General features: G+C 49.8%; 1 protein-coding gene across 2 annotated transcripts; it reads left to right on the plus strand.

Moving 5' to 3' along the window:
- The first annotated feature begins 6,040 nt into the window (after nucleotides 1-6,040).
- tpst1 (tyrosylprotein sulfotransferase 1) lies at nucleotides 6,041-21,659 on the plus strand. Of its 2 annotated transcripts, XM_068745508.1 has the most exons (4): nucleotides 6,041-6,894; nucleotides 13,221-13,419; nucleotides 20,835-20,885; nucleotides 21,323-21,659. In XM_068745508.1, exons 1-4 carry the CDS (start codon nucleotides 6,041-6,043, stop codon nucleotides 21,356-21,358), a joined length of 1,140 nt encoding a protein of 379 aa, XP_068601609.1. In that variant the 3' UTR covers nucleotides 21,359-21,659. The 2 variants fall into 2 exon arrangements, with proteins under 2 accessions (XP_068601609.1, XP_068601610.1); XM_068745509.1 differs by lacking the exon at nucleotides 20,835-20,885.
- Nucleotides 21,660-22,998: the final 1,339 nt, after the last annotated feature.

Here is a 22,998-nt window from a genome sequence, read left to right on the forward strand (position 1 = left end):
ACGCGTCCCCGGTGCTGCTGCCCCCCCCCCCCCCCCCCCCCTCTAGATGATGGGACACGTCCCCGTTGCTGCTGTCCCCCCCTAGATGATGGGATGCATCCTCGGTGCTGCTGCCCCCCCCCCCCTAGATGATGGGACGCGTCCCCGGTGCTGCTGCCCCCCCCCCCCCCCTAGATGATGGGACGCGTCCCCGGTGCTGCTGTCCCCCCCCCCCCCTAGATGATGGGACTCGTCCCCGGTGCTGCTGCCCCCCCCCCCCCAGATGATGGGACTCGTCCCCGGTGCTGCTGTCCCCCCCCCCCCCCTAGATGATGGGACTCGTCCCGGTGCTGTGCGGCGTATTGACCGCATGTCTCACTGCGTCTCTGGATCTGGAGCTCTTTGATGCTCTGGTGTCCTTTTCTGAACCGAACCCCCTCCGAGTGTCGCCGTGGGTTCGGTTGCAGAACGCGGCTTGCTGCTCCAGGACTCAGTGATGCGGGGCAGGGGTGGGGGGGGGGGGGGCAGTCCTCAAGCCTCCCAGACCAGCAGAGCCACGGTCCATTGCAGGTTTCCCCCCGGCAACGTCTCTGGCTGTTGATGTGGGTTCTCTACCTGTAGCTTGTTTGTATACGTGTGTCCGCTTGTAGCTCAGGTTTCCCCGGCAACGCCTCTGGCTGTTGATGTGGGTTCTCTACCTGTAGCTTGTTTGTACGTGTCTAACGGCTACACACGAGGTGTGATTTAGAGCCGAGCGAGTACACAGAGCTGGGAATGAACAACACGAGTCTCCAGCACGGAGATCAGCACGTCTTCACGACTGCAGCCGCTTCACTTCCTGTTGACGCCGCCGTGAAGTCGTGACTCGTTTCACCACAAACGCTCCGCCTTCCGTCCAGGACTGTAAATGTGGTGGAGCGTCTGATTCCACAATGAGCGAGTAGAAAAGGTCAATCCTAAAATAGGATGAGGATTGTTGCTGCGTGAAAATCAATGTTCAGAATCGCCATCAGTTCTACAGGTTATTGCGTATATATATGTGTGTATATATATATACGCATATATATATATATATGTGTGTATGTGTATCTATTAATCAAGTCATCTGCTGGCTGTGTGTCTCTGATGATTGTCTTGTTGACATTAAGGGAAACACTCTTGAATATAATTAGCAGTGAGGACGCACAGCAGGACCGGTTGGAAGCGCTGCATGCAGAACCAGAACCAGAACTAGAACCCGTCTCCAGAGCAACACTCCGACGCCCACTGCACAGATTTATTCAGTGTTTTACAAAATCCCAGCTCTAAATGTTTCTATCTGTGTTTGTGTCCTAGCATCGTGCTAGCGAGTTAGCATCCGCAGGTGATTCACCTTGGTGTAGCGTTGCTCTAACAGTGGATGCTAGAGAGGACTGAGGCGCTACATGCCTGCAGACAGGACTGCTGTGGTCTGACTGGTTCCTGTGTGTGTGTGTGGGGGGGGGTCTTCAGCAAACATGGACAATGTTGTGAAGAGGGAACATTTGATTAATTGATGATCGAGGAAAAATATTTCTAAGATCAGAAAGAAAAGAAGTGATCAGATTGATCAAGTCTTCCACCCCCCCCCCCCCGGTATCAAAAGGGTGGCAGTCCAGTGTTGCTGTGGGGGTGTAGTAAGGCGTTATTGTCGGGTGTTGTGGGGTGCCATGTTTGGGGTGTTGGGGGTATTGTTGTGTGTTGTGGTAAGGTGTTATTGTGGGACTGACTGAGAAATCACCGGGGAGATCTTTCAGCTTTGCTGCTACGACTGTCGTTAGGGAATGTTTGTCTGAGTCCACTCTGTCTGCATGAGGGGAGGGGGGGGGGCGTGTCACGGAACGGTCGGGTTGAAGCCAGTGGCCTGACTCGTCATCGTTCATCCAACAACCGGTGGAACGGTTGTTCGTTTTCCTTCTTCGTTTTCGTAGCAGAAACCCGTGAAATGTTCTGAATGCTGGTTTCCTGCGGTGTTTCCTGTTCTGTCGGGCCTCGCTCACCGCCAGGGCTTCACGAGGTGCACGGTCGCTCGCCATTATTAGGTGTTGATGTGGTTTGGTTTCACCGTTGCTCCGTGGAGACTGGCCTCAGCCTCCGCTGCTTCCCCGAACAGATCAATGGGAGAAAGATCCTGCCAGGAGGATGCCGTATCGGTAACAGGAGAGACGAGCCTCAATTAATTTAGCACAAAACACGTTTGAGCCCCGGTGTGAAGTGTAACGCAACACCGCTCTGCCTTGTCCAGAAAGTTACGACACACCCATCCGTCCGTCCATCCATCCATCCATCCATCCATCCATCCATCCATCCATCCATCCATCCATCCAGCCTCCGCTTCAGTCACGGGAGTTTTTGGAGGAAACCGGAAAACCCGGAGAAAGCCCACGCAGACGCGGGGTGAACGTGCGAACTCGGCACGGGTAAGATTTGAACCTTCTTGCTGTGAGGTGACAGCGCTAACCACTACACCAGCGTGCCACCCCAGCTGTATTGTTTAGTTGTGGAATGCCCCTCTTTTGTGTAGCCGAGTGGAGGGTGTTGACTGAAAGGCCATTGGTAGGGAGTAAACGACCGACAGGAAGTTGACAACGTGATGTCAGAGCGTGAACCGATGGTTGAAGTGTATCAGCCCACCCTCCTCTGACCCCCCCACCTCCCCCAAGCAGCTCATTCCCCTCCTAACTGGATCTACACCGTCCACATGGTGATCTGGATCATCATCAGAAGGTTCTAGATTGTTCTTGGTATCTTTATGCACCAAACCATGAATTTAATAAAATATTTGTAACTGATTTTTGAAACCATAAATGGGTTTTAATGTTAAAATGTTTTCCTGGCCTCATTCTGGATCAGAGTCGGAAGACATTGTTCATGATGGTTCATATCGGACCCCTTTATGACTGATTTTTGTAGAGTGAATTTAATTTTTTTTTTTTCTTTTGACAAATCCTCCAAAACCTGCATCCAAATGGAAAAAATCCAGATTATGTTTGTATCCAGACAGGCATCTGGATCGCTCTCAAACTGTAACGGTGTCTTAAGTTAGACCGACCATCCAGATCCATCCAGTAGTTTCTCCGTAATCCTGCTAACAAACAAGCGGCGTCAAAAACACAAGGCAGAGGTAAAACTGTTGCTGTGACTCTGCCCCCCCCCCAACATCGTGGGTTTGGTATTCCTGATGTTACAGGCAGTGAGGCCCGTCTCGGCATTCATCACGCCATCACCAGCCCACATCTCCTCTTGTGTTCCTGTTCTGCGTGTCAGCCAGCGTATCTTCCACAGGACTGGGGACATATGGAAGTGGTTGGTTTTTGTCTTCGTCAGCAGTCGACGTAGCCTCCCAAACGCGGGTCCTGAAAAGGTTCTTCCAAACAGAGCTGCGTGGGATGTTCGTGCAGCTTCAGACGGCTTCCAGGACACTAAAGGCACATTTGGAGTTTACTGGAAGGAAGAACATCCATAATTAAAACTTCATGACAAAGCAGATGACTGCGTCTCATTCTGCTGTCCTCGGTCCAGAAAGATTCCTCCTCCTCTGGGCGGAGTCTGTGACGAGCATCAGCCTATCGCTGAGCAGTGCTGCCGCTGGCTGTTAACCATCGTGATGTAGTGACCCATTTCAGTGTAGTCCTTTCAGGTCTGGTGGACACAGCTGTTCCAGCGCTCCAGATGTTTGGGCCTTCATTTCCATATAAAACATTTAAAGCGAGAGGATAACTCGCTGAGCGAAAGATGCCGAAAGACATTCTGCTTAACTGAGGATGCTGGAAATCAGAGCACTTACTTTATATTTACCGTAATTGCTGAACTATTATGCGCACCTGTGAAAAAGCCGCACCCACTGAATTAAAAAAAATATATATTTTGTACTAAAATAAGCCGCACATATTCGTAAGCCGCAAGTGCATTGAGACAAATGATATTTAACGGAACACGGCTCGTAACGATATCCGCAGCAGGTCTCCAAGGTGAACAGCCTCTGGCATGTTAGAATAAGGGAAGTCGGCAAATCAGATCCGTAACTTCGGGATAAGGATTGGCTCTAAGGGCTGGGTCGGTCGGGCTGGGGTGCGAAGCGGGGCTGGGCTCGAGCCGCGGCTGGGGGAGCAGTTGCCCCGTCGCCCTCCCCTCTCCGCCCGTCGGAGGCTGCGTGGCGCGCGCGCCCGCCTGGCCGGGTGTCCCCGTCCCCCTTGCCCCCGTGCCCCTCATCCTCCGTCCGCGGGAGCGTGGTGCGGCAGGGGTGGGGACGCCCGGGAGGTCGAGGGGGTGGGTTCCTTCCCCGCTACGCGGCGCGTCCGACGCCGCGTAGCGGATGGCGGACAGGCGGCGGGGACCGGGTACGGCGGTCCGGCGGCGGCGACTCTGGACGAGCGCCGGGCCCTTCTCGCAGATCTCCCCAGCTACGCGCAAGCGGGGCTTTCCCTCCGGGCGGGCGGGCGTTAATTTTGTAACGAAAATAAATAGTCTTTAACGAAACACGGCTCGTAAAGAAAGTGGGAAAATATACGTAAATTTGCCGCGTCGTTGCATAAACCGCAAGGTTCAAAATATTGGAAAAAAGTAGCGGCTTGTACACCGAGAATTACGGTAACAATAATCATTTTGGTGGGTGGGGGCGCCAGGTCCAAATATTGCGGGGGGTCCCGGTCCTGGAACGTAACTCCGGCGATTAACCAGGTGAAAATCTGCGAAGTAGCGCCGCCGCATTTTAAATCTACTTTCCGTGTGTGTTTACCTTTATGACCCCTCCCTGCCCCGTCATCAGCCCACCTCCACCTGCCGAACATACCCCACACGCCGACAAACACTTTCGTATTGTAGGCGTCCAACATGTTTGGTCTCTTTGAGTGTCTGCGTGGGTTTCCTCCAAAAACATGCAGTTTAGGAGAATTGATTACTCCATATTGTCCGTGGTGTGTGATTGTGAATGGTTGTTTGTCTCTGTGTTCCCCGTCTCTCACCCATAGCCAGCTGGGATGAGCTCTAGTAACTCCCGTGACAGAAGAAAATGCTTATTTTATCAATGAAATAATGGGAAATACCGCAGAATCCCGCGATACATGAATACATACTGACTAAAGAGAGATGCTATACAAGCGATACTGAAAATACCAATGCTAATTCTAGCAATAAGGATGCCTTGTTTGACAGCTATAGGTCCAGGTTCTGCAGCGAAGACACGAAGAGGGACAAACAGAGGGAGAGAGAGCACAAGACTACGGGGAAGAGAGAGAAAGTAGTGACGTGAATATTATAATTCAGGTCAAGTTAGCGCGAACGGAATCCTGCACCAGACTAAATGTGTGATTTAAACTTGAGCTCTGGCTGCTGGTTGGCCTGCGGGGGCCTGCTCTGACCCCCCCTTCCCGACAGCAGAGGAAAGCACTCCGCCAGCCCTCTGTGGCGGGTAGGATTTATGTGCGGTATACATGTTTGTGTGCATCCATTGCCCCGTCAACATAACCAGTGTCTGTTCACGCGTGTGCCAGAACGAATGTCAAAGATGGCTGACCAGAGAATGACAGCGATGTCGTCAGAAAGAGAATAGAGCTATCGTTCTTTACACGTGTGGTTTTATTCTATGCTGCCATGGTTGTAGTCGTACATCTTTCTGTGGGTGGAGCGTTAATTTGTTTTTTTCTGTGAGTTGCTCTAGAGCGGCAACTCTCTTTACAAAGTAACATTGCACAACAATGGTGATCTCCAATCCAAAGCTCATTGAATGAAGAGAATGTCGCTCTTCCTCTGTGGATTTGTCCCTGGTATTTGACACATGATGTATTTTGACATTTGAGACATGAAGAATAACTTTTGATTAGCTGTTGCTACCTTTGCTTTTGTTTCTCGTCCAACCATCCAGGCCTGATGGAGCTGGGGACTCGACACCTGCTGTGCACGAGGGAGCTCGATCCACACCCGGTTCCCAGTCAACAACCGTAAAGGGTGGGAACCTTAATTACCCTTAGGTCCCTTTTTCCCCATTCCTCCCCCTAAATCGCCCCTGTAGTGATAACAACTTCTCCTGTTTTTGGCCTGCATCATGATTGGCAAGCTGAAACAGAACTTGCTGGTGGCCTGTCTGGTCATCAGCTCCGTCACAGTCTTCTACCTTGGCCGCCACGCCATGGACTGCCACCATCGCATCGAGGAACGTCAGCCGGGGGGGATCCTGCCTCTCTCAGCACTGGGAGGCAGCATGCGGACGACCCTACGGACAGGGCAGAACCTCAGCACGCCTTTTGTTTATAATAAAGACATGCCACTCATTTTCATTGGCGGAGTGCCCCGCAGCGGAACCACGCTTATGCGAGCCATGCTGGACGCTCACCCCGAAGTGCGTTGTGGTGAGGAAACCCGCGTTATCCCACGTATCCTGGCCATGAAGCAGATGTGGAGCCGCTCGGGTCGGGAGAAGATGCGCCTTGATGAGGCCGGGGTAACGGATGAAGTACTGGATGCTGCCATGCAGGCGTTCCTGTTGGAAATTATTGTCAAACATGGAGAGCCTGCCAACTTTCTCTGCAACAAGGACCCTTTTGCACTGAAATCGCTGGCCTACTTGGCCAAGATTTTCCCCCACGCTAAGTTTGTTCTGATGATTCGTGATGGCCGGGCTTCAGTCCACTCCATGATCTCTCGGAAGGTCACCATAGCTGGCTTTGACCTGGGCAGCTACCGAGACTGCCTGACCAAGTGGAATCGGGCCATAGAGACCATGTACACTCAGTGCCTAGAGGCAGCGGACAAATGTCTACCGGTGCACTATGAACAGTTGGTCCTTCATCCTGAGAAATGGATGAAGACTTTGCTGAAATTCCTTGACATTCCTTGGAACGATGCTGTCCTCCATCATGAGGAGCTCATAGGGAAAGCTGGCGGAGTGTCCCTTTCAAAGTAAGTAATGCTAGCCCCTCTATGTTCCAGTTTCTTTCACTTTTTTCTGTTCTTGTGCACTCATTTGAAATGTTTAAATGATAGCAGGGTTGTGAAATGACATCAGCAGTCCTGGAATCTGTGTGCCTAGTTTTACAAGTTTAATGATCTCATTATTAGGCTCCCGAACACTAAGCTTGTTGAGGACCCTATTGTTCCACAGTGAATCACCGTTTGGCCCAAAACCTGTGAAACTTTGCACAAAATTCAACCTAAGTGTATATTTACCTGAGAAATGTGTGCTGCAAAGTGGCTATCCCCTGAAACACAGCCCAGGCCTCCTGTTGAATGTACAGTTGTGGGATTTGGTACAGGAACGTAACTGATTGTTTATAGAAAGCTTGGACCTAACCCAAACAAGAAGTCTGTCAATTTGTACTCGCTCTCTTTTTCCGTGATTTCTGTGTGTTTTAATTTAACAAACCCATCTTAGGGACTTTGGTCAATTAATTTGAGATTTGATCAGTAAAATCAACACATTAGTGATGAAAAGTTGTCAAAGTCTTCCTGATAACTCGAAAGCTGTGCCCATGGCGTTTTGACTTTCCTATATTTGCCATTCAAGAGGATGTTGTTTTAACTCCACTATCAATGACCCAAACTTCACAAGTTGAACTCAGTGTAGAGGAGCTCTCCCGGGAGTAGCTCTGACTATGTCCTGAGCAATCCCGGGTGTAGCTCTGACTATGTCCTGAGCTCTCGCGGGTGTAGCTCTGACTATGTCCTGAGCTCTCCCAGGTGTAGCTCTGACTATGTCCTGGACCTTGTGATTGACTCTTTTAGCAGTTCTGTCAGACCGAGAACCTTAAAGCAGTTTCAAACTAGGGGTCGGAACATTCCATTACATCCATTACCAGAGAGGACACTGAACCAGCATTCCTCATTGTGTCATGCTTTGACACGTCTCCGGTTCTTTTTTCTCTGAGGTTCGTTGACATTTCGGACACTTAACCCCTTTGGAATGCAGAGTCAGGAAGCAGCCGCTATCTCTGTTATAACAAGTGTAACTCTGCTCATGATCAGCGTCAACAGTTATTTCTGCGGAGACGCTGTGTCTACGCAGTGGCTATTGGCCCTGCCCGAATCAGGGTTGCTCCAGTGATTTCAGCAGTTGGCCTCTGGAAGTTTTTTAAGAAACGCTGAAAGGGTTTGGTCGGTGATTGGGTGATGAAATGGTCGGCAGATGAATCGATAATGGAAACCGGAATTCCACTCGGTTGAGCATGTTTCAGCCCAGGCCCGACCATCATAGTGTGTTTAGCTGGCCTGACCGGGTTAGGCTGACCCCTCCACAGAGGCCGTTTAGTCGTTTCTGTGTGGAAGTGCTTCTGAACCCGCACCAAACCACTTTCTTGACTTATTGTCTACCCCGGTTTGGAGTAAATAAATATCCTCTCTCATGTTCCTGAAGTCATGAACCGACTCATAGCGCCAGCGTCTGGAAGAGAACCAGCATCCACATGGAGTCGTTTGACTATCTGGACTATTAACATGTGTTTGCTGCGAGGTGCCAGCCCTGAGATTTAGTATCAACCTCTGACCTCTAAACCATTCCTGTGTCCTACATTTGTGCTTGTAGACGAGGTCACGGGAAATCGATGGGCCAAAGAGCTGACAGAGCTGCTCTGGCCAGCGCCACTGTAACCATAGTGACATGATGTAGTGAAAAACATGTTTGGCGCTAACGATTTCACCCCATTATCATTTTTACAGCACAATTCCCTAAATATTTAGTTGATCCGTCCTGAGAAAGACTGGCCCATTGATCTTGACGGTTTAATCAATAGTCATCCGTACTAGTGAGTCTGTCGAGTGCACTGTTGAGTAATGCGTTTCTTTCCTGGAACCGTGTTAGCTCTGTGATCATGCTTGAGATCCTCTCAGCATCTTAAAGCCATAAAGCATTTGTACATTAATCTGAAAGCCTTTTTCATTCAGCCTCATTAAAGATTTCCACAGAACTGACTTGGTGCTTCGAGTTCTTAACGCAGACTTTCAGTCACTATGAAGAAACACTGGGAGCAAAAGATCCTCGGCTTCCTTGTCCAGACAGAGGGACAGCAAGAGGCTGTTTTCCCTCCCGCTGATTCCCATGGTAACGTGAAATGACACCATGCCTCAGCTCGTCATTCACATCCAATCCAATCTAATCTCCGGGTTGCTGGATTTGCTGGAGCATCTCAGCTGTCTATGGGCGAGAGGCAGGGTACACCCCGGACGACCCGCCAGGTCCCACCTCACACCCACGGAAACTTTCATTCGCCTAAGTTGCCTGTTTATGGTGGTGGGAGGAAGCTGGAGAACCCGGAGAGAACCCACGTAGACACGGGGAGAACCCGGAGAGAACCCACGCAGACACGGGGAGAACATGCAACTCAAATACATTTTTCGCATATAAAATAACTGAAAACAAAGTCCCTCTCAGAAATCAACTAACAGGTAAAGGTGTATTGGGGGCGGCCCCACCACACCTGAGTTCAGGTACGGAGTGGGTCAATGCTTGAGTTAAGCAGGCTTGATGTGATTGTAGTCCAAGTGCTGTTGAGTCTCTGCTGTCCTCCAGCCATGTTACTGAAACTGGATCGCTGCGGTCCAGCGGTGAGGACTCTTGAGCTTTAGAGAGGGCCTCCGTGTTCTTGCCTTTGAAAACGCTGATCCGCCATCCGTACATTCGAGAAATGGGAAAGTCTTTTCAGGGTCACGTCCGTGTTATTCCAGAAAGCTGTGCTTCTCGTAGAAAATGTTTGCAGCGGGAAAGCCAGAGATGAAATCTCTTTGTAATCCAGATCGGCGGTCATTTAGAGCGCCCCTCCACAAATTGATTTGTATGCAATATTGATGAGTGCAGACTTTAACCAGAACCCTCTGGGCTGAGCTGATGGTAAACATCAAGCAGTCGGAGCTTGCAGGCCCAACCCAACTGTTTGTGAGATAAATGAGGATGCTGTCAGTGAAAACCGGGTGAAACTTTAGTCTTGTGGAGTATGAGATTCCGACTAAACAACTGGACTGAGTAATAACCCGAGTCACTCCGGCTGATGTCAAAAACAACATGCAGTGTGTGTGATGAAAGTTTGACTTTGCAACAGTTGGTACAGCTTTGAACACACCCTGCTGGGTTTGTGTGTGGTTGCTACCCAACGAAAGCGTGATAGGATGTCGGTTTATTCCACATCTGTAACACCTCGAGAGGAAGTAAGCGTGCACAAACAGTTCCGGGGTAGTCCAATAGTTCAACCAATGTAGCAACAGGAAAGCCTTTATCGAAAGAAGTAGCGCATTAGACCGCTGGGGAGACGCTCACTGTGTCAGAACTTAACGTTGCGTTATCCCGACGTACACTGAACCCAAACAGGTGGTGTCATGAAGCTTTGGCTAGTTCAGTTTGAACAAACCAAAGAGGGGAACTTCTTCTGGACTCGGCGGCTCATCTCAGGCTGAGCCCAACCACGCCAGGAAACACATTTTGTCTCCGCTCACCTCTGAAGAGCTCAGGACTTGAGGGGGGTGAGGGAATGCAGATCGACAGGGAAAACGAGTCTGATGTGATCCAAACGGCAAGGAACCTCAACGTCTTCAGGCTTTTCTAAGAAGTATGTGGCAGTATATGAACGGAGAGACCTGAAAAATGACAATGAAGTGACGAAAGGCCGAGGAGGACACGCCTTCAAGGAGGGAGATTTGTGAGGCATGGAGGTTTGGAGTCCAAGCAGAGCGTTTGCGTTTATCAGTGAGACGTAGATGTCTTGCTGGGGGTGTCACCAGCATGGCGCGGAAGACTCTACTCCTTGTGTTTATAATGGTGCAGTCTCCATTTTCTCCCTGAACTCATTCTACAGTGGTTGTTATTCAGGGTCTTCCATTAACAGCCATCATACCATTCCCCTGAATGCGCAGCTACCCTTTACCAACAAACATTTTGCACCACCTCCTCTCAAGTACTTTGCCCACAGTGCATTAAAGTCAACCCCCATAACGCCTGGTAGAAAATTCCTCTTGCCCTCTTTCACCCCATGCTCTCTCGCCCATCTTGCAGCTGTGGCTCTCTGTCTACACCAAGTCTCAATCAGCGGGCAACCAGGCCCCAGAGTGGGACCTCGTCTTTGCATTAACGTCAATTACTTGACCTTGAATTAGTGGAAGCCCTGCCCATCTGAGTGAGTCGTTCCATTACTTATCCCAGGGAAAACAGACATTACGCCCCTCCTCCTTGACTCTCCATCCTATTTGGGATCGTGATGTCTCTGTCATATTCTCTTATCAGCCGGTGGTGATACAGAACACCACCTTGGGTAAAGAGCGCCCTGCGATGAATAATTGACAAGCTGGAGGCCATTAAGAACGTCGGCCTGAAGGGAAGTGGTCATGTGACGGACACATCGCGTTTAAAGAAGGGTGTGTACAGCTCGATTGTTCAGCGGTGTGGGTTCAAATAATTTCAGATTGTTGACAGGAAACAAATAGATGGGATATTTACATCTGTTGATCATCTATTGAGCATTATTGATCTGTGTGACCTTTGGTCTGGTCCTACGCGGGTACCAGAGGAGTACCGGGTACCATCAGTCATTTTGACATGTTTTTGCATTAAAACTTGAGGAAGCAGTACAATGTTGTTAGGTTGACCAGTTCATGCACATTTATCCTGTAGAAACACAAAAGTACAAAATAGAAGAAGCATCCCAAAACGTCTAGACTAGACGCCCAATAGTTATTATGAGACTTCTTTCTGTATAGATAAATACCTTAGGGAATCGAATTTGGACTGCAATTATTGGTCTATTACTCATGTGTTTTCTAAAAATAGATAAAATGACAATTTCCTGAAATCCAAGGCCACAACGCAACGATAAACCTGCAAACACAGATTATGAAGATACAAGTTGTTTTCAAAATTCGTGCAAATCTTGGTTTCTAGAATGTGGAAGTATAGCTTGTTGGTTTGTGGGCGAGATCCTTCATTGTGTTGCCTCTCTGATGGCGCTCAGCACTGCTCGCTGCTCGCCAACACTTTGCAGCCTCTCTGATGTCGACGGGGAGTCGCCTGAAGCGACTCCCGGGCCATTTGTTTCGGAGTGGACGCTCGGATTGTGGCCCAACGCTCAGAAAGCATCTCCTCCATCCTCCTGAGATGACACAACCAGCTCACTCTATTAATCATGCAGGAGAGTATACTCGCACAGCGTAAAGATTCAATTGCAAAGTAAATGGATTAGAGGGAAGTCGATTGCATTACTGAGGTAGTCTGACAGGAGACGGGGATGGGAAGATGGACTACAGACGAGTGCAGAGCGAGCCAACCTCGACCCACGAAGAGGAACCTCCACCCGTCTGCCGGATTGTTTTTGTGTTGCTCTGTTTTAACACAGATATCAGATATCTTTACCGCCGGCTCTCTCTGTGCCAGCGGCGCTTTTTATTTAAAGAGGCGGCAGCGTTAAGGCGTTCCACTGGCGCGTCAGATTTGCATTGATTGCCTTCTTGTTTGAGCTAGCTGCTAAGAGCTGCCATCGGCTTGGATCATAAACATGACAGGTCGTTAAACGAGTGGGAGGAGTTACACAAATCTTGGAGGGCAAATGAAACATTGGCTCGACAAGGACCCGTTGAATTTTGGTGCAGATCCAAGATGCCCCCCCCCCCCCCCAAACACACACACACGACTTGGTTTGATCACAGATGACATTTTTCTGCTTACCAGTGACCTCCGCTGATTGCGTGACCTCTGCTGATTGCGTGACCTCCGCTGATTGCGTGACCTCCGCCAGCTCTTCCTGCAGTCGACGTTGCACACACAGGAACTTCACAGTAATACTCGTTATGTGGTAAAGTCAAAGTTTCTGAAACTCTTCATGTAAAGTGGTTCAGTGCTTTGGATTGAATTCTGTTCTTCAGTTTGAATGTCCATGACCTGGGAGAGACGTCTTTAATGATGACCCGTGCCTCTGAAACATTGACTGATGGATGACTAGATGGAAAACGATCTTTTCATTGGGTTAAACTGTGATCCCTGTTGTGACGCCTTCACTAATCCCACCATGTCCATCTGCTTGCCACGTCTACTGTCTCCTAAGGACGGCCTGGCTGGACACGCCTCATCATTCACGTTGCTGCTGTATTTTTATGGGTGTCTTTTGTCCCCTCCTGATGCGTCACACACATTCAGTGTCCATATTGACCTGCGAGATTAAAACCTGGAATCTTTGCTGCGCTAAACTTGTGCGACGGCCCACACACACCTTCCCTCTCGGATCACACCTGGGTTTCCCTTGTGGTTGTCTCGACAGGGTGGAGCGGTCCACAGACCAGGTCATCAAGCCTGTCAATGTGGAGGCCTTGTCCAAGTGGGTGGGGAAGATCCCAGCTGACGTGGTGAGGGACATGGTGGCCGTTGCCCCGATGCTGTCCAGACTGGGCTACGACCCCCAAGCAAACCCGCCCAGCTACGGCCGTCCCGACGCCAAAGTGCTGGACAACACCAGACGGGTGAGTACCGACAAGGCGGAAAGACAGATATGAGACATTTAAAGATCTTCTCCAGCTCCGCAGCAGAACGGCGTGTTGCCCAGTCGCCAGCAAACGCAGCTCCCTGCATGAGGGTCTGAAGGCTGGTCTGGAATATCAGCACCGTTCTGTAACTGTATACTGTAACTTTATTTCTCTAACACCTTTTCAAAACAAATTAAGTTTTCCACATAATATAATAATTATAATGTCAAATCTAAATAGCAGAAAAACAAATCAAAGCAAAACATCATCTGAGTCCGAAGAGCCGCACGATAAAAATGAGATTGTAGGAAGGTGCGTTTGTCTGGCGGAGATCTCCTCTGGAGACTGACTGGAGGCTCCTCAGCTCGGGGGGGGGGGGTTAAAGTGCCTCCCCGTGCTTCGGCAGTGACGACCTTCCCGGACATCAAACCTTCTCCAACCTCGGGAAAAGCACTGAGGGCTGTTCGTTTTGCTCACCACAGAATCCGTGCCTCTTCACGTCTGTTTGATCTCTGTATGAAGTTGTTGATTGATTTGGATTGTGTGTGCGTCCCAAGAGGGAGGGGCTTCTATCGTTTCAGTTTCCCACTATGGAAAGGTTGAGAACATTCCAGCCTTGCTTGACGGGCCTGCCTTTAACCCAGTTACAGTGTTAGCCAATATATTTGTCTCAAATATTTGTGTGTGGGGGGGGGGGATGCAAGGACACGAGGAAAGAGTGAATTTGGCGCGACTGGTCTGCTATGACTCAAAGGGAAAACATTTGCGAGTGAGATGTGAGTCGTATCGGCTGGAAATGTGTGTGACCACGAACAGAGATGGAAACTGCGCTGACGGCGGCGCAGCGACCGCTGCAGTCAGGCATTCCTAGAACCACCAGAACACAGAGTGTGTGTGTTTGCTGTGATTGGGTTCGGGTCGGCTTCTGGCCGGCTGAACAGCTTAAACTGGTTTTACTTCCTGCCGGCGGGTGGAGGGGGCTGGCAGCATGCCGCTGATTAGCAGCAGCCTGGGGGATAGCCTGTTAGCTTAGTCATTAACGATGCATGCAACATGCTAGTAGCTAGCCTTATTGACTCGATGCTTAGGGGAGGGTTCCCACCTCAGACGGCGACGATGGAGAAGCCTTGTGAGCCAACCCCCCCGGCTCTGGAATCCATGTGCTCATGTGTTGGATGTATTAAAGCCACGTCTGCTGCCCCCCCCCTTCTTCCTGGCGGAGTGTGTACTCGCCTGACATGCTGCTGACGACGTGTGTTTGTGCATCGCCTCTGATGCGTGCTCCGTGTTTCGTTCCGAGGGGCCGTTTCCAGAGAGCTTTTGGCGAACTGTCCGACCACATTTGGAATGTTGGAATGTTTTCATTGATCCTGCTCCCTCAGTCTGAGCCCTTTCCCCGTGTCGTTAGTGATTTCTGGATTGGTGTCATTCTAGACGCTGTTATTTCCAGGTTGTAACATGAGATATTTACACAGAAAGGTTTGTTTTTTTTACTTTTAGTTGAGTAAATGCTTTATTCTGAACGGCGCCTGTAACACGGCAAATACAGCAGCCGACCAGAAAAGTGATTGATCACGATGGTCATCTTCCTCCTGCACACTGAGCCCAATAAAGTCGTCTTCTTCAGTGTCGCCTTCATTTAGCTGTTAACGTCCATCCAGGTCTTCAGGCTGCGTCTCCGACGTCTCTCCAGCAGGTCATTGATGAAGAACTCATTGGTTCCTTCCTCGGGAGCCTGATCCATCGTCTTTAAGCTGAAGGCTGCATCATGTGTACTACTAGTACTACTCCTACTACTACAACTACTACTACTGCAGACCTGTTTACTACTACTGCAGCAGATCTGTTTACTACGACAACTACTACTCCTGCTGCAGACCTGTTTACTACTATTACTACTACTACTACTGCTGCAGACCTGTTTACTACTACTACAACAACTACTACTGCAGCAGATCTGTTTACTACTACTACAACTACTCCTGCTGCAGACCTGTTTACTACTACTACAACAAATACTACTGCAGCAGATCTGTTTACTACTACTACTACTACTACTGCAGACCCGTTTACTACTACTACTACAACTACTACTACTGCAGCAGATCTGTTTACTACTACTACTACAACTACTACTACTGCAGACCTGTTTCCTACTACTCATGCAGACCCGTTTACCACTACTACTACTACTACTACTGCGTCTGTATGTTTTTATTTTACGGCGTAATCTCTTTGGCTCTTATTTCGATGGCTGGAATGACCGGTATCGATCTCCGTAAAGCAATAAATACTATGATTGTTTCATTTTGGTTTTCGGATCAACATGAACTCCGTCCCATCCTTGTTTTTTTCACACCTTTGAAGCAGCTTCCCACTCAATCTAAAACGTCTCTCATCCTGATGTTGCTTGTGGTTCAGAATATTTGGTCGACGTGTGACCATTTATTGATTACGGCTGAATGAAGTTCTGAATACCGTCTGCCATCGGCGTACTGGTTTCATTGGTCTGATGTGAAGAGGTTAAATGTATTGGCAGCATTTTAGCCCCCAAACAACCCATAGATTAGCCGCATCGTTGTAAAAGCCGAGCCGCAGGGTTCAAAACATCGGGGTGGGGGGGCTTAGTTCGGAAGATCCGTGAATCTGTTCCATTGAGCGGCGAGAGCGAACGCTGTGGCTCAGAATGCCAGTGGACAGACGATTTGAACTGCTGCACATCTGATCACATTGCGTCCTATCAGACGAGGTCATCGACCTGAGGTAACCCTCACGATAAAGCCCCATGTGGGACTGCTGTGCTGTTTTTATAAAGACCATCCGTATCTACCCGTTCTTTCATTTCCTGCCCAGGTGGCTGCACGGTATCCGCCACTCGGCGGAGAGATATTTAGTCTCAAGTCGACGGGAGTGATGAGGAAGATGACGTTGAGGTCACCCTCATCGCTTTGAGTGAAGGTCAGTCTTAAAGGTCGTCCTTGAGGCAGCGTCTGGCCGGTGGCCCAAGCAGTTCAGAGACGCGACGCACGTCTGTCTCTATTGATTGGAAGCTTCCAGGGCTTTGTGTAGGGAAGGTGGAGAGGATAGGGTTCAGTTCGGTCCAGTTTCTGCAGGTGAAGGTTGAGTTTCTGACCCTGAAGCGCTGCTCATTCAGTGGGTTTGTCCCCAGCAGGTCGGATCATCATATATTACGTCCACGTATAATCTGTGCCGTCGTTGAGCTGTGTTTGTTAGCGTGGGACGTTCACCAAAAGCTTTAGCCAAGCATACTGAGGTCCAATCCCAATCGCCTCTCTTGTTCCATCCCCTCCGTTTGGTTAGTTTGTTTTTGAGTAGGGTCGTGTGTCCCGTTTCCTTTAGGGACGGAGACGTTGTGGTCGTCGCTCCTTCCAGACGGATGCAGACTCAAAACGGGAGGGGTAGAGGAAAGATCCCAGAATGCAGCGTAGAATAAAGCTGGCCCCCGCTCTGGTAAAATAAGTGTAGTACACAATAGGCATATCTGATAATGTAGGTAAATAAATATATGATTGGATTGTTGTGATGTCTCAGGTTACATGTTTCTGATCGTCTCTTCTCGTGTAGTTCTGGACGGTAAACGGACTGAAAAACGAGGGTTCGGATTAAGCGGAGGGACTGGGAATGCTTCTGGATTATGCTGCGTAATCCATTGTGTTGGGTTCAGGTCTCAGGTTTGTCAGCGGCTAGCTCTGTCAGTTCTGGAGCTCTAGAACGACCGGGAGTCAGAGCACCGCTGACTCCCGGTCGCTGCTGTAAATGAGGCTCGTGTCTCGAAGCCGCGATCGATAGCTTTTAAGTGGCTTGAAATTGCGCCTATCCCTGGTGAGAAATGGATATTGGGATCAATAAGTTCTGAGTCTCTCCACGGCAAAAATAATCAGATCAGTTTGACAAGCGATGAGAAACGATGGTCTGCAGAGTTCCGTGTTTAGCTCGTTGCGTTGTGTCTAGCTGGAGCGCCTCCTTTGTCGTGATGATGTGCAGGCTAACCCTATCGTATTGATTCTGGACCAGCGTCGGCACCATCGTGACACGCGGCGACTCGAATTGATGAGGCCATTGGATGTATTAGCATCGAATAGAAATGACATGTTTGGCCTTTTACATGGAAAAGGTAAAATGAATGAGGTTTAATTACAATACAATGTAATTTAATGATATCATTTGAACTAGTTGGGCGGGCCGGGTTAAAAAGCCCAGCGGGCCACATATGGCCCGCGGGCCGTAGGTTGCCCATGCCTGGGCTAGCGTTGCTTTTGGCGGTGTTTCTCTCAGCTGACTTCGATCTCCTGCACCGAGGAGAACAAAGGTGCGTCGATCATGATGGAGGAAGTGGAGACACCAAGATCTGGGTCCTTCAGGTGTCAGTCCAGGTATCGGAAGTTTTATAATGCGTGCGTGTATCATGGAAGACACACAGATGAATGTCGGAGCGTGTGTGATGTGGCGCACGCTCCGTCCATCAGGCGTCACTTCAGTGGGTGTTTGCGTCCACCCGTGTTGGTTTGTCTCTCTCAGATGCCACTTTGGACACGTCTCTGTCCATGTGGTCTTAGGTCAGTCCAGAGAGTTAATGGCGCTTTCATTCTGCTGCAGCGCTGGCGGGACGTCCTGCCTGTAACAGCATGAACCCATGTTGACCCGACTGCTGGATGTGCTGGGGCAGCGGGGGGACCGGTGCATGTTGGAGCTCCGCCTCCGTGGCTGTGGACAGAGGCTGCCGTGTTCTCCTGTGAATTTGTCGGAGGTTGATGCAGAAAAAGTCAGAAGTGAAACAAGTTAGAGACTTGTTACGGTTCTGATGAGCTGCGTTTCCCAAAGCTGGACGCCCAAAGCCAGGTGACCTCTCGTTGCTCTCGTTGATACCGAGGTACACGTTACAGGTCGCGAGCAGGACGCCACGCCCAGGACAGCAGGAAGTTATCGACACAGAAACAGAGTCAGTTAAGATGAGGTTTCATCCTGGAGGCGGTCCTTCATCTCCTCCCTGACTGGCAGACTGCTTGGTGGTGTGTGTGTAACCTGGTGTGTGTGTAACCCGGTGTGTGTGTAACCTGCTGTGTGTGTAACCCGGTGTGTGTGTAACCTGGTATGTGTGTAACCTGGTGTGTCTGTAACCTGCTGTGTGTGTAACCGTGTGTGTGTAACCTGGTGTGTGTGTAACCCGGTGTGTTTGTAACCTGCTGTGTGTGTAACCGTGTGTGTGTAACCTGGTATGTGTGTAACCTGGTGTGTGTGTAACCTGGTGTGTGTGTAACCTGGTGTGTGTGTAACCTGCTGTGTGTGTAACCGTGTGTGTGTAACCTGCTGTGTGTGTAACCTGCTGTGTGTGTAACCGTGTGTGTGTAACCTGCTGTGTGTAACCTGGTGTGTGTGTAACCCGGTGTGTGTGTGTAACCTGGTGTGTATAACCTGCTGTGTGTAACCTGCTGTGTGTAACCTGGTGTGTGTGTAACCCGGTGTGTGTGTGTAACCTGGTGTGTGTAACCTGGTGTGTGTAACCCGGTGTGTGTGTGTAACCTGGTGTGTGTGTAACCGTGTGTGTGTAACCTGCTGTGTGTGTAACCGTGTGTGTGTGTAACCTGCTGTGTGTAACCTGGTGTGTGTGTAACCCGGTGTGTGTGTGTAACCTGGTGTGTGTAACCTGGTGTGTGTGTAACCGTGTGTGTGTAACCTGCTGTGTGTGTAACCGTGTGTGTGTAACCTGCTGTGTGTAACCCGGTGTGTGTGTGTAACCTGGTGTGTGTAACCTGGTGTGTGTGTAACCGTGTGTGTGTAACCTGCTGTGTGTGTAACCGTGTGTGTGTGTAACCTGCTGTGTGTAACCGTGTGTGTGTAACCTGCTGTGTGTAACCCGGTGTGTGTGTGTAACCTGGTGTGTGTAACCTGGTGTGTGTGTAACCGTGTGTGTGTAACCTGCTGTGTGTGTAACCGTGTGTGTGTGTAACCTGCTGTGTGTAACCTGGTGTGTGTGTAACCCGGTGTGTGTGTGTAACCTGCTGTGTGTAACCTGGTGTGTGTGTAACCCGGTGTGTGTGTGTAACCTGCTGTGTGTAACCTGGTGTGTGTGTAACCCGGTGTGTGTGTGTAACCTGCTGTGTGTAACCTGCTGTGTGTGTAACCGGATGCACACGCTGTCGTCCTCGTTTCCTTCGCATGCCTCCCTCCTGTATCTGAGTGGAAGCCTGGCCTGGAGGGAAGCTGAACAGTGGCACCCAGGAGGAAATGAGAAGCATGCGCTGACCTCCAGGTCTGTGGAGACAGGCAGGCAGGCAGGCAGGCCGCCAGGCCGCCCGCTGCCTGTTCCCCTGTCGTTTCTAGAACTTCCTGATGTCACGCGTCCCGTCCCTGGCGCCTCTGTTAGTTCAGTCGAACGCAGCAACACGCTGCTTGATTCTCACTGGAGGGTTAGCAAGGCGCTAGCGACGGCGGCGTGAAACGGAACCTGCTGCACCCGATTCAGCTGTTGTGATTTTGATTTTACATAAATACTGAGCGAGTCGCAGTCAGAGGACCTGGTGTCAGACGTAGAGCCAAGTCGTACGCCTTTTATTAGCATGCTACATTATGCTAAACCTGACGACGGGTAACGATCAGGAGAGGAGATCGAGTATGTTGCAGTCTGTATATTTATGTCACAAACAGGCGAATTGTTTTGTACAATCTGTGGAAAAGGCTTTTCCTTGATTGCAGTCAAGGCGGGTGACACCCCCGGAACGCCCCCCCCCCCCCGGAACGAAACGTCCGTCAGCTTCATTTGAAAGATTCAGCAGGTCCTATCTCTGCTGCTGACTCCATGTTGGTTGAGTTGGTGTCTGAGACCGACCGGGACAAAGTACGACGCGCTGTTTGTTGTTCCCGTTGCGAGTTCACCGACCCGCGCATGTGAGAACAGCAACCGTCATTGGCGTCCTGCCCTGGGGGGGGGGGCGTCACTGCAAGCAGCCGCGGTCCCATGACTATTGTCCCAACCCTTCCTCAGACGGGCATTAACCTGATTAGTATTCCTCGCCATTGCCTCTGTGCTATGATTGGCCGGCCTCCACATTCCTCTCTCTCCCAGGACGACCTTCATTCCGACGGTGCTCCCGTTTATTGGACATAAAACACATGTTAGTCATCATCCAGCAGGATCCTTCATGTATCCTCGGAGCCAACGCCAGCGGGAGCTTGTTTCCTGGATAGGGACACACACACACACACACACACACACAGGCTGGGCCTCTTGCTCTGGTCCCCTATCAGCTCCTTGATTCTCGTTCTGTCAGCTCCTTGGGGCTAGCCATGCTAACGCTCATGGTGCTACAAGCTAAATGCCGGTAAAGCTTCACTGCTGCTGGATTCCTTTGTGGAGCTCTGAACCTCTAAAAGCTGGTTCTTTGTTTTCCCAGGTCTTTAAAGGGGAATTTCAGCTCCCAGATTTCCTAAGAGAGCAGTCACAGGTACAGTAACATTCCTGCCTGGCTTCCTGTCAGATCAGAAGATGCGCTCTCACATTTCCATCTGCTCAGTTACTCATCTCTGCTGTTCTGGCCAGAGCTTTGTTGTTTTCTGATCCGCTTGTTTTTCGATCCGTCTTCACCTTTTTGATCTCAGTGGTTTCTTTGTTTCATGGTTCTTTGTGCCGCCTCTCGCTTTAGAACCTGTGAATCAGAAAGCTCTCCTCCCACCTGCTGGCCGGTGGATGCATCCGCGTCTAGTTTCAGAACGCCGCTTTCCTTTTGACACACATTTCCATTGATTCAGAGGGAAAGGAAGTCAGTCAACCCCCCCCCCCCTCCAGTGAAGCAGCTGGGGGGGTTATTTCCTCGCTGGTTCTTCCGTTTCCTGTCTGACCAGATTCTGTAACTGTTGCCTCTGTTTCTGTTCCTTCATTCAGATCCAGAAGTCTGCAGAGAAATCCAACCCCAGTTAGGACCAGTACCAGTTGGACCCCCCCCGCCGGCCACTAACCACTCGTCTCCGGGCCTTTCGGACTGTACAGAACCCGTCTTACCTGCAGAATGTCTGCTGATCGTTAGTTTCATCACGCTTATGGATCTAGAAACGATTGTTGCCTATTAGGAAGTGATTCCGTCAGAACCCATGAACTCAAATCGCAAGTATTTATGAATGGAAAAAATTTGCTTTTGGAAGATGCAATACCTATTTTAATGTTCTTATTATTTTCATGCCTTTGTATTGTGCAACGTCATGAATGGGTGCCGATCGATAAACAAGGCTTTTGTACAACTGTTGTCGTTTGTGTTTGTGATGCAGGTTCATGTATAAACCAGTGATGATGATGATGATGATGATGAGGCCAAAGTGTGGTGTCACCGTCTGAAATCGGGCACTCGAACACACCAGCCAATCATTGCACCCCCAAATTACTATACAATTTTTTTTTTTTAACTCATTTAATTTATAGTTTGATCTCCAACAATACTTTTGTCTCTGGCGAGGAGGTTTTCGGCCGTTTTTTTTCTTTGGATCAACTCCGGAGAGAGTTTGGTATTGATTCGAGTTTTCTTTTTTTCCTGCTATGAAACATTTAGGACGCGGATAAATTTGGATCGGGCAACGACCGCAGCCGGATACTGAACAAACCGCTTTATTGACACGTCACATTCAAGGCAAACGATGCGTCCTCACTAATACATACTCAGCAATGCAATCATTGGCGTTCTGAACCAATAGAAATGTGAAATCAGTGCACAACATTGAGAAAACACTTAACAGTCAACATCGTCTGCACACATTCTGCATCTCCGCCCGGGATGCACCGCCTCGCTGCAGAACCGACATAAAAATAGATCCCAAAATAACGTCTATGCTCTGACTGCCTTCATAGAAATATTGGGCTTTCTGTTTATTTATAGAAGTATAGATTTTGATGGAGTTTCTCAAATGACCAAAATGATGCACTAAAGAATCCAAGATCACCATTAAAAAAAACAACAACCACCATGTCACACGTTGTAAACAGTCAGTCTTCGTGGTATCGTATGAAATTGCACGTCTTCATGCCACAGAGGGGGCTGTTCAAGGCTTTGGTACACAATGTCCTGATTGGAAGAGAAGCTAAGGGCCCTGGATTCCCCCCCCCGCTGACCCTCTGCCAGCGCCATGGCGGAAGGGGGCAGGGGCCGCGGCGAGGAAAGTCCACACCACCGCCCCTTCCTGGGATCAGACTAGCCAATCGGAGAGCCGGAGAACTACAGTACACTTGAGGATCGGGGAAGACTCGTGCCACTTGAATCACGGGTGCAGGTCCGAGCTGGATGACCGATCATATGCAGCTGGGCTGGATGCTTCAAGGAGGGAAGGATCAGACTGATGGGGGCGGGGGGGGGTTAGTATCAAAGATATAAACGTGAACGTCGTCTGTGCTGTTACTGTCGACCAACCGATTACTGACGAGAAGAAGAGCAGCTCCATTTTAAATCCTGCTTCCCTAACAGTCATGTTTGACTCCGGTTCCAAAGGAGAAACTCTTAAAGGCTGGAGATGTTCCTTATTTCCTGCCTGGACTGACGGGATTGCTGACGACTCCAGCACCAACAGCTTTGAGAT

This window comes from Brachionichthys hirsutus, chromosome 11 (genome assembly GCF_040956055.1).
Source record: "Brachionichthys hirsutus isolate HB-005 chromosome 11, CSIRO-AGI_Bhir_v1, whole genome shotgun sequence".
NCBI lineage: Eukaryota > Metazoa > Chordata > Actinopteri > Lophiiformes > Brachionichthyidae > Brachionichthys > Brachionichthys hirsutus.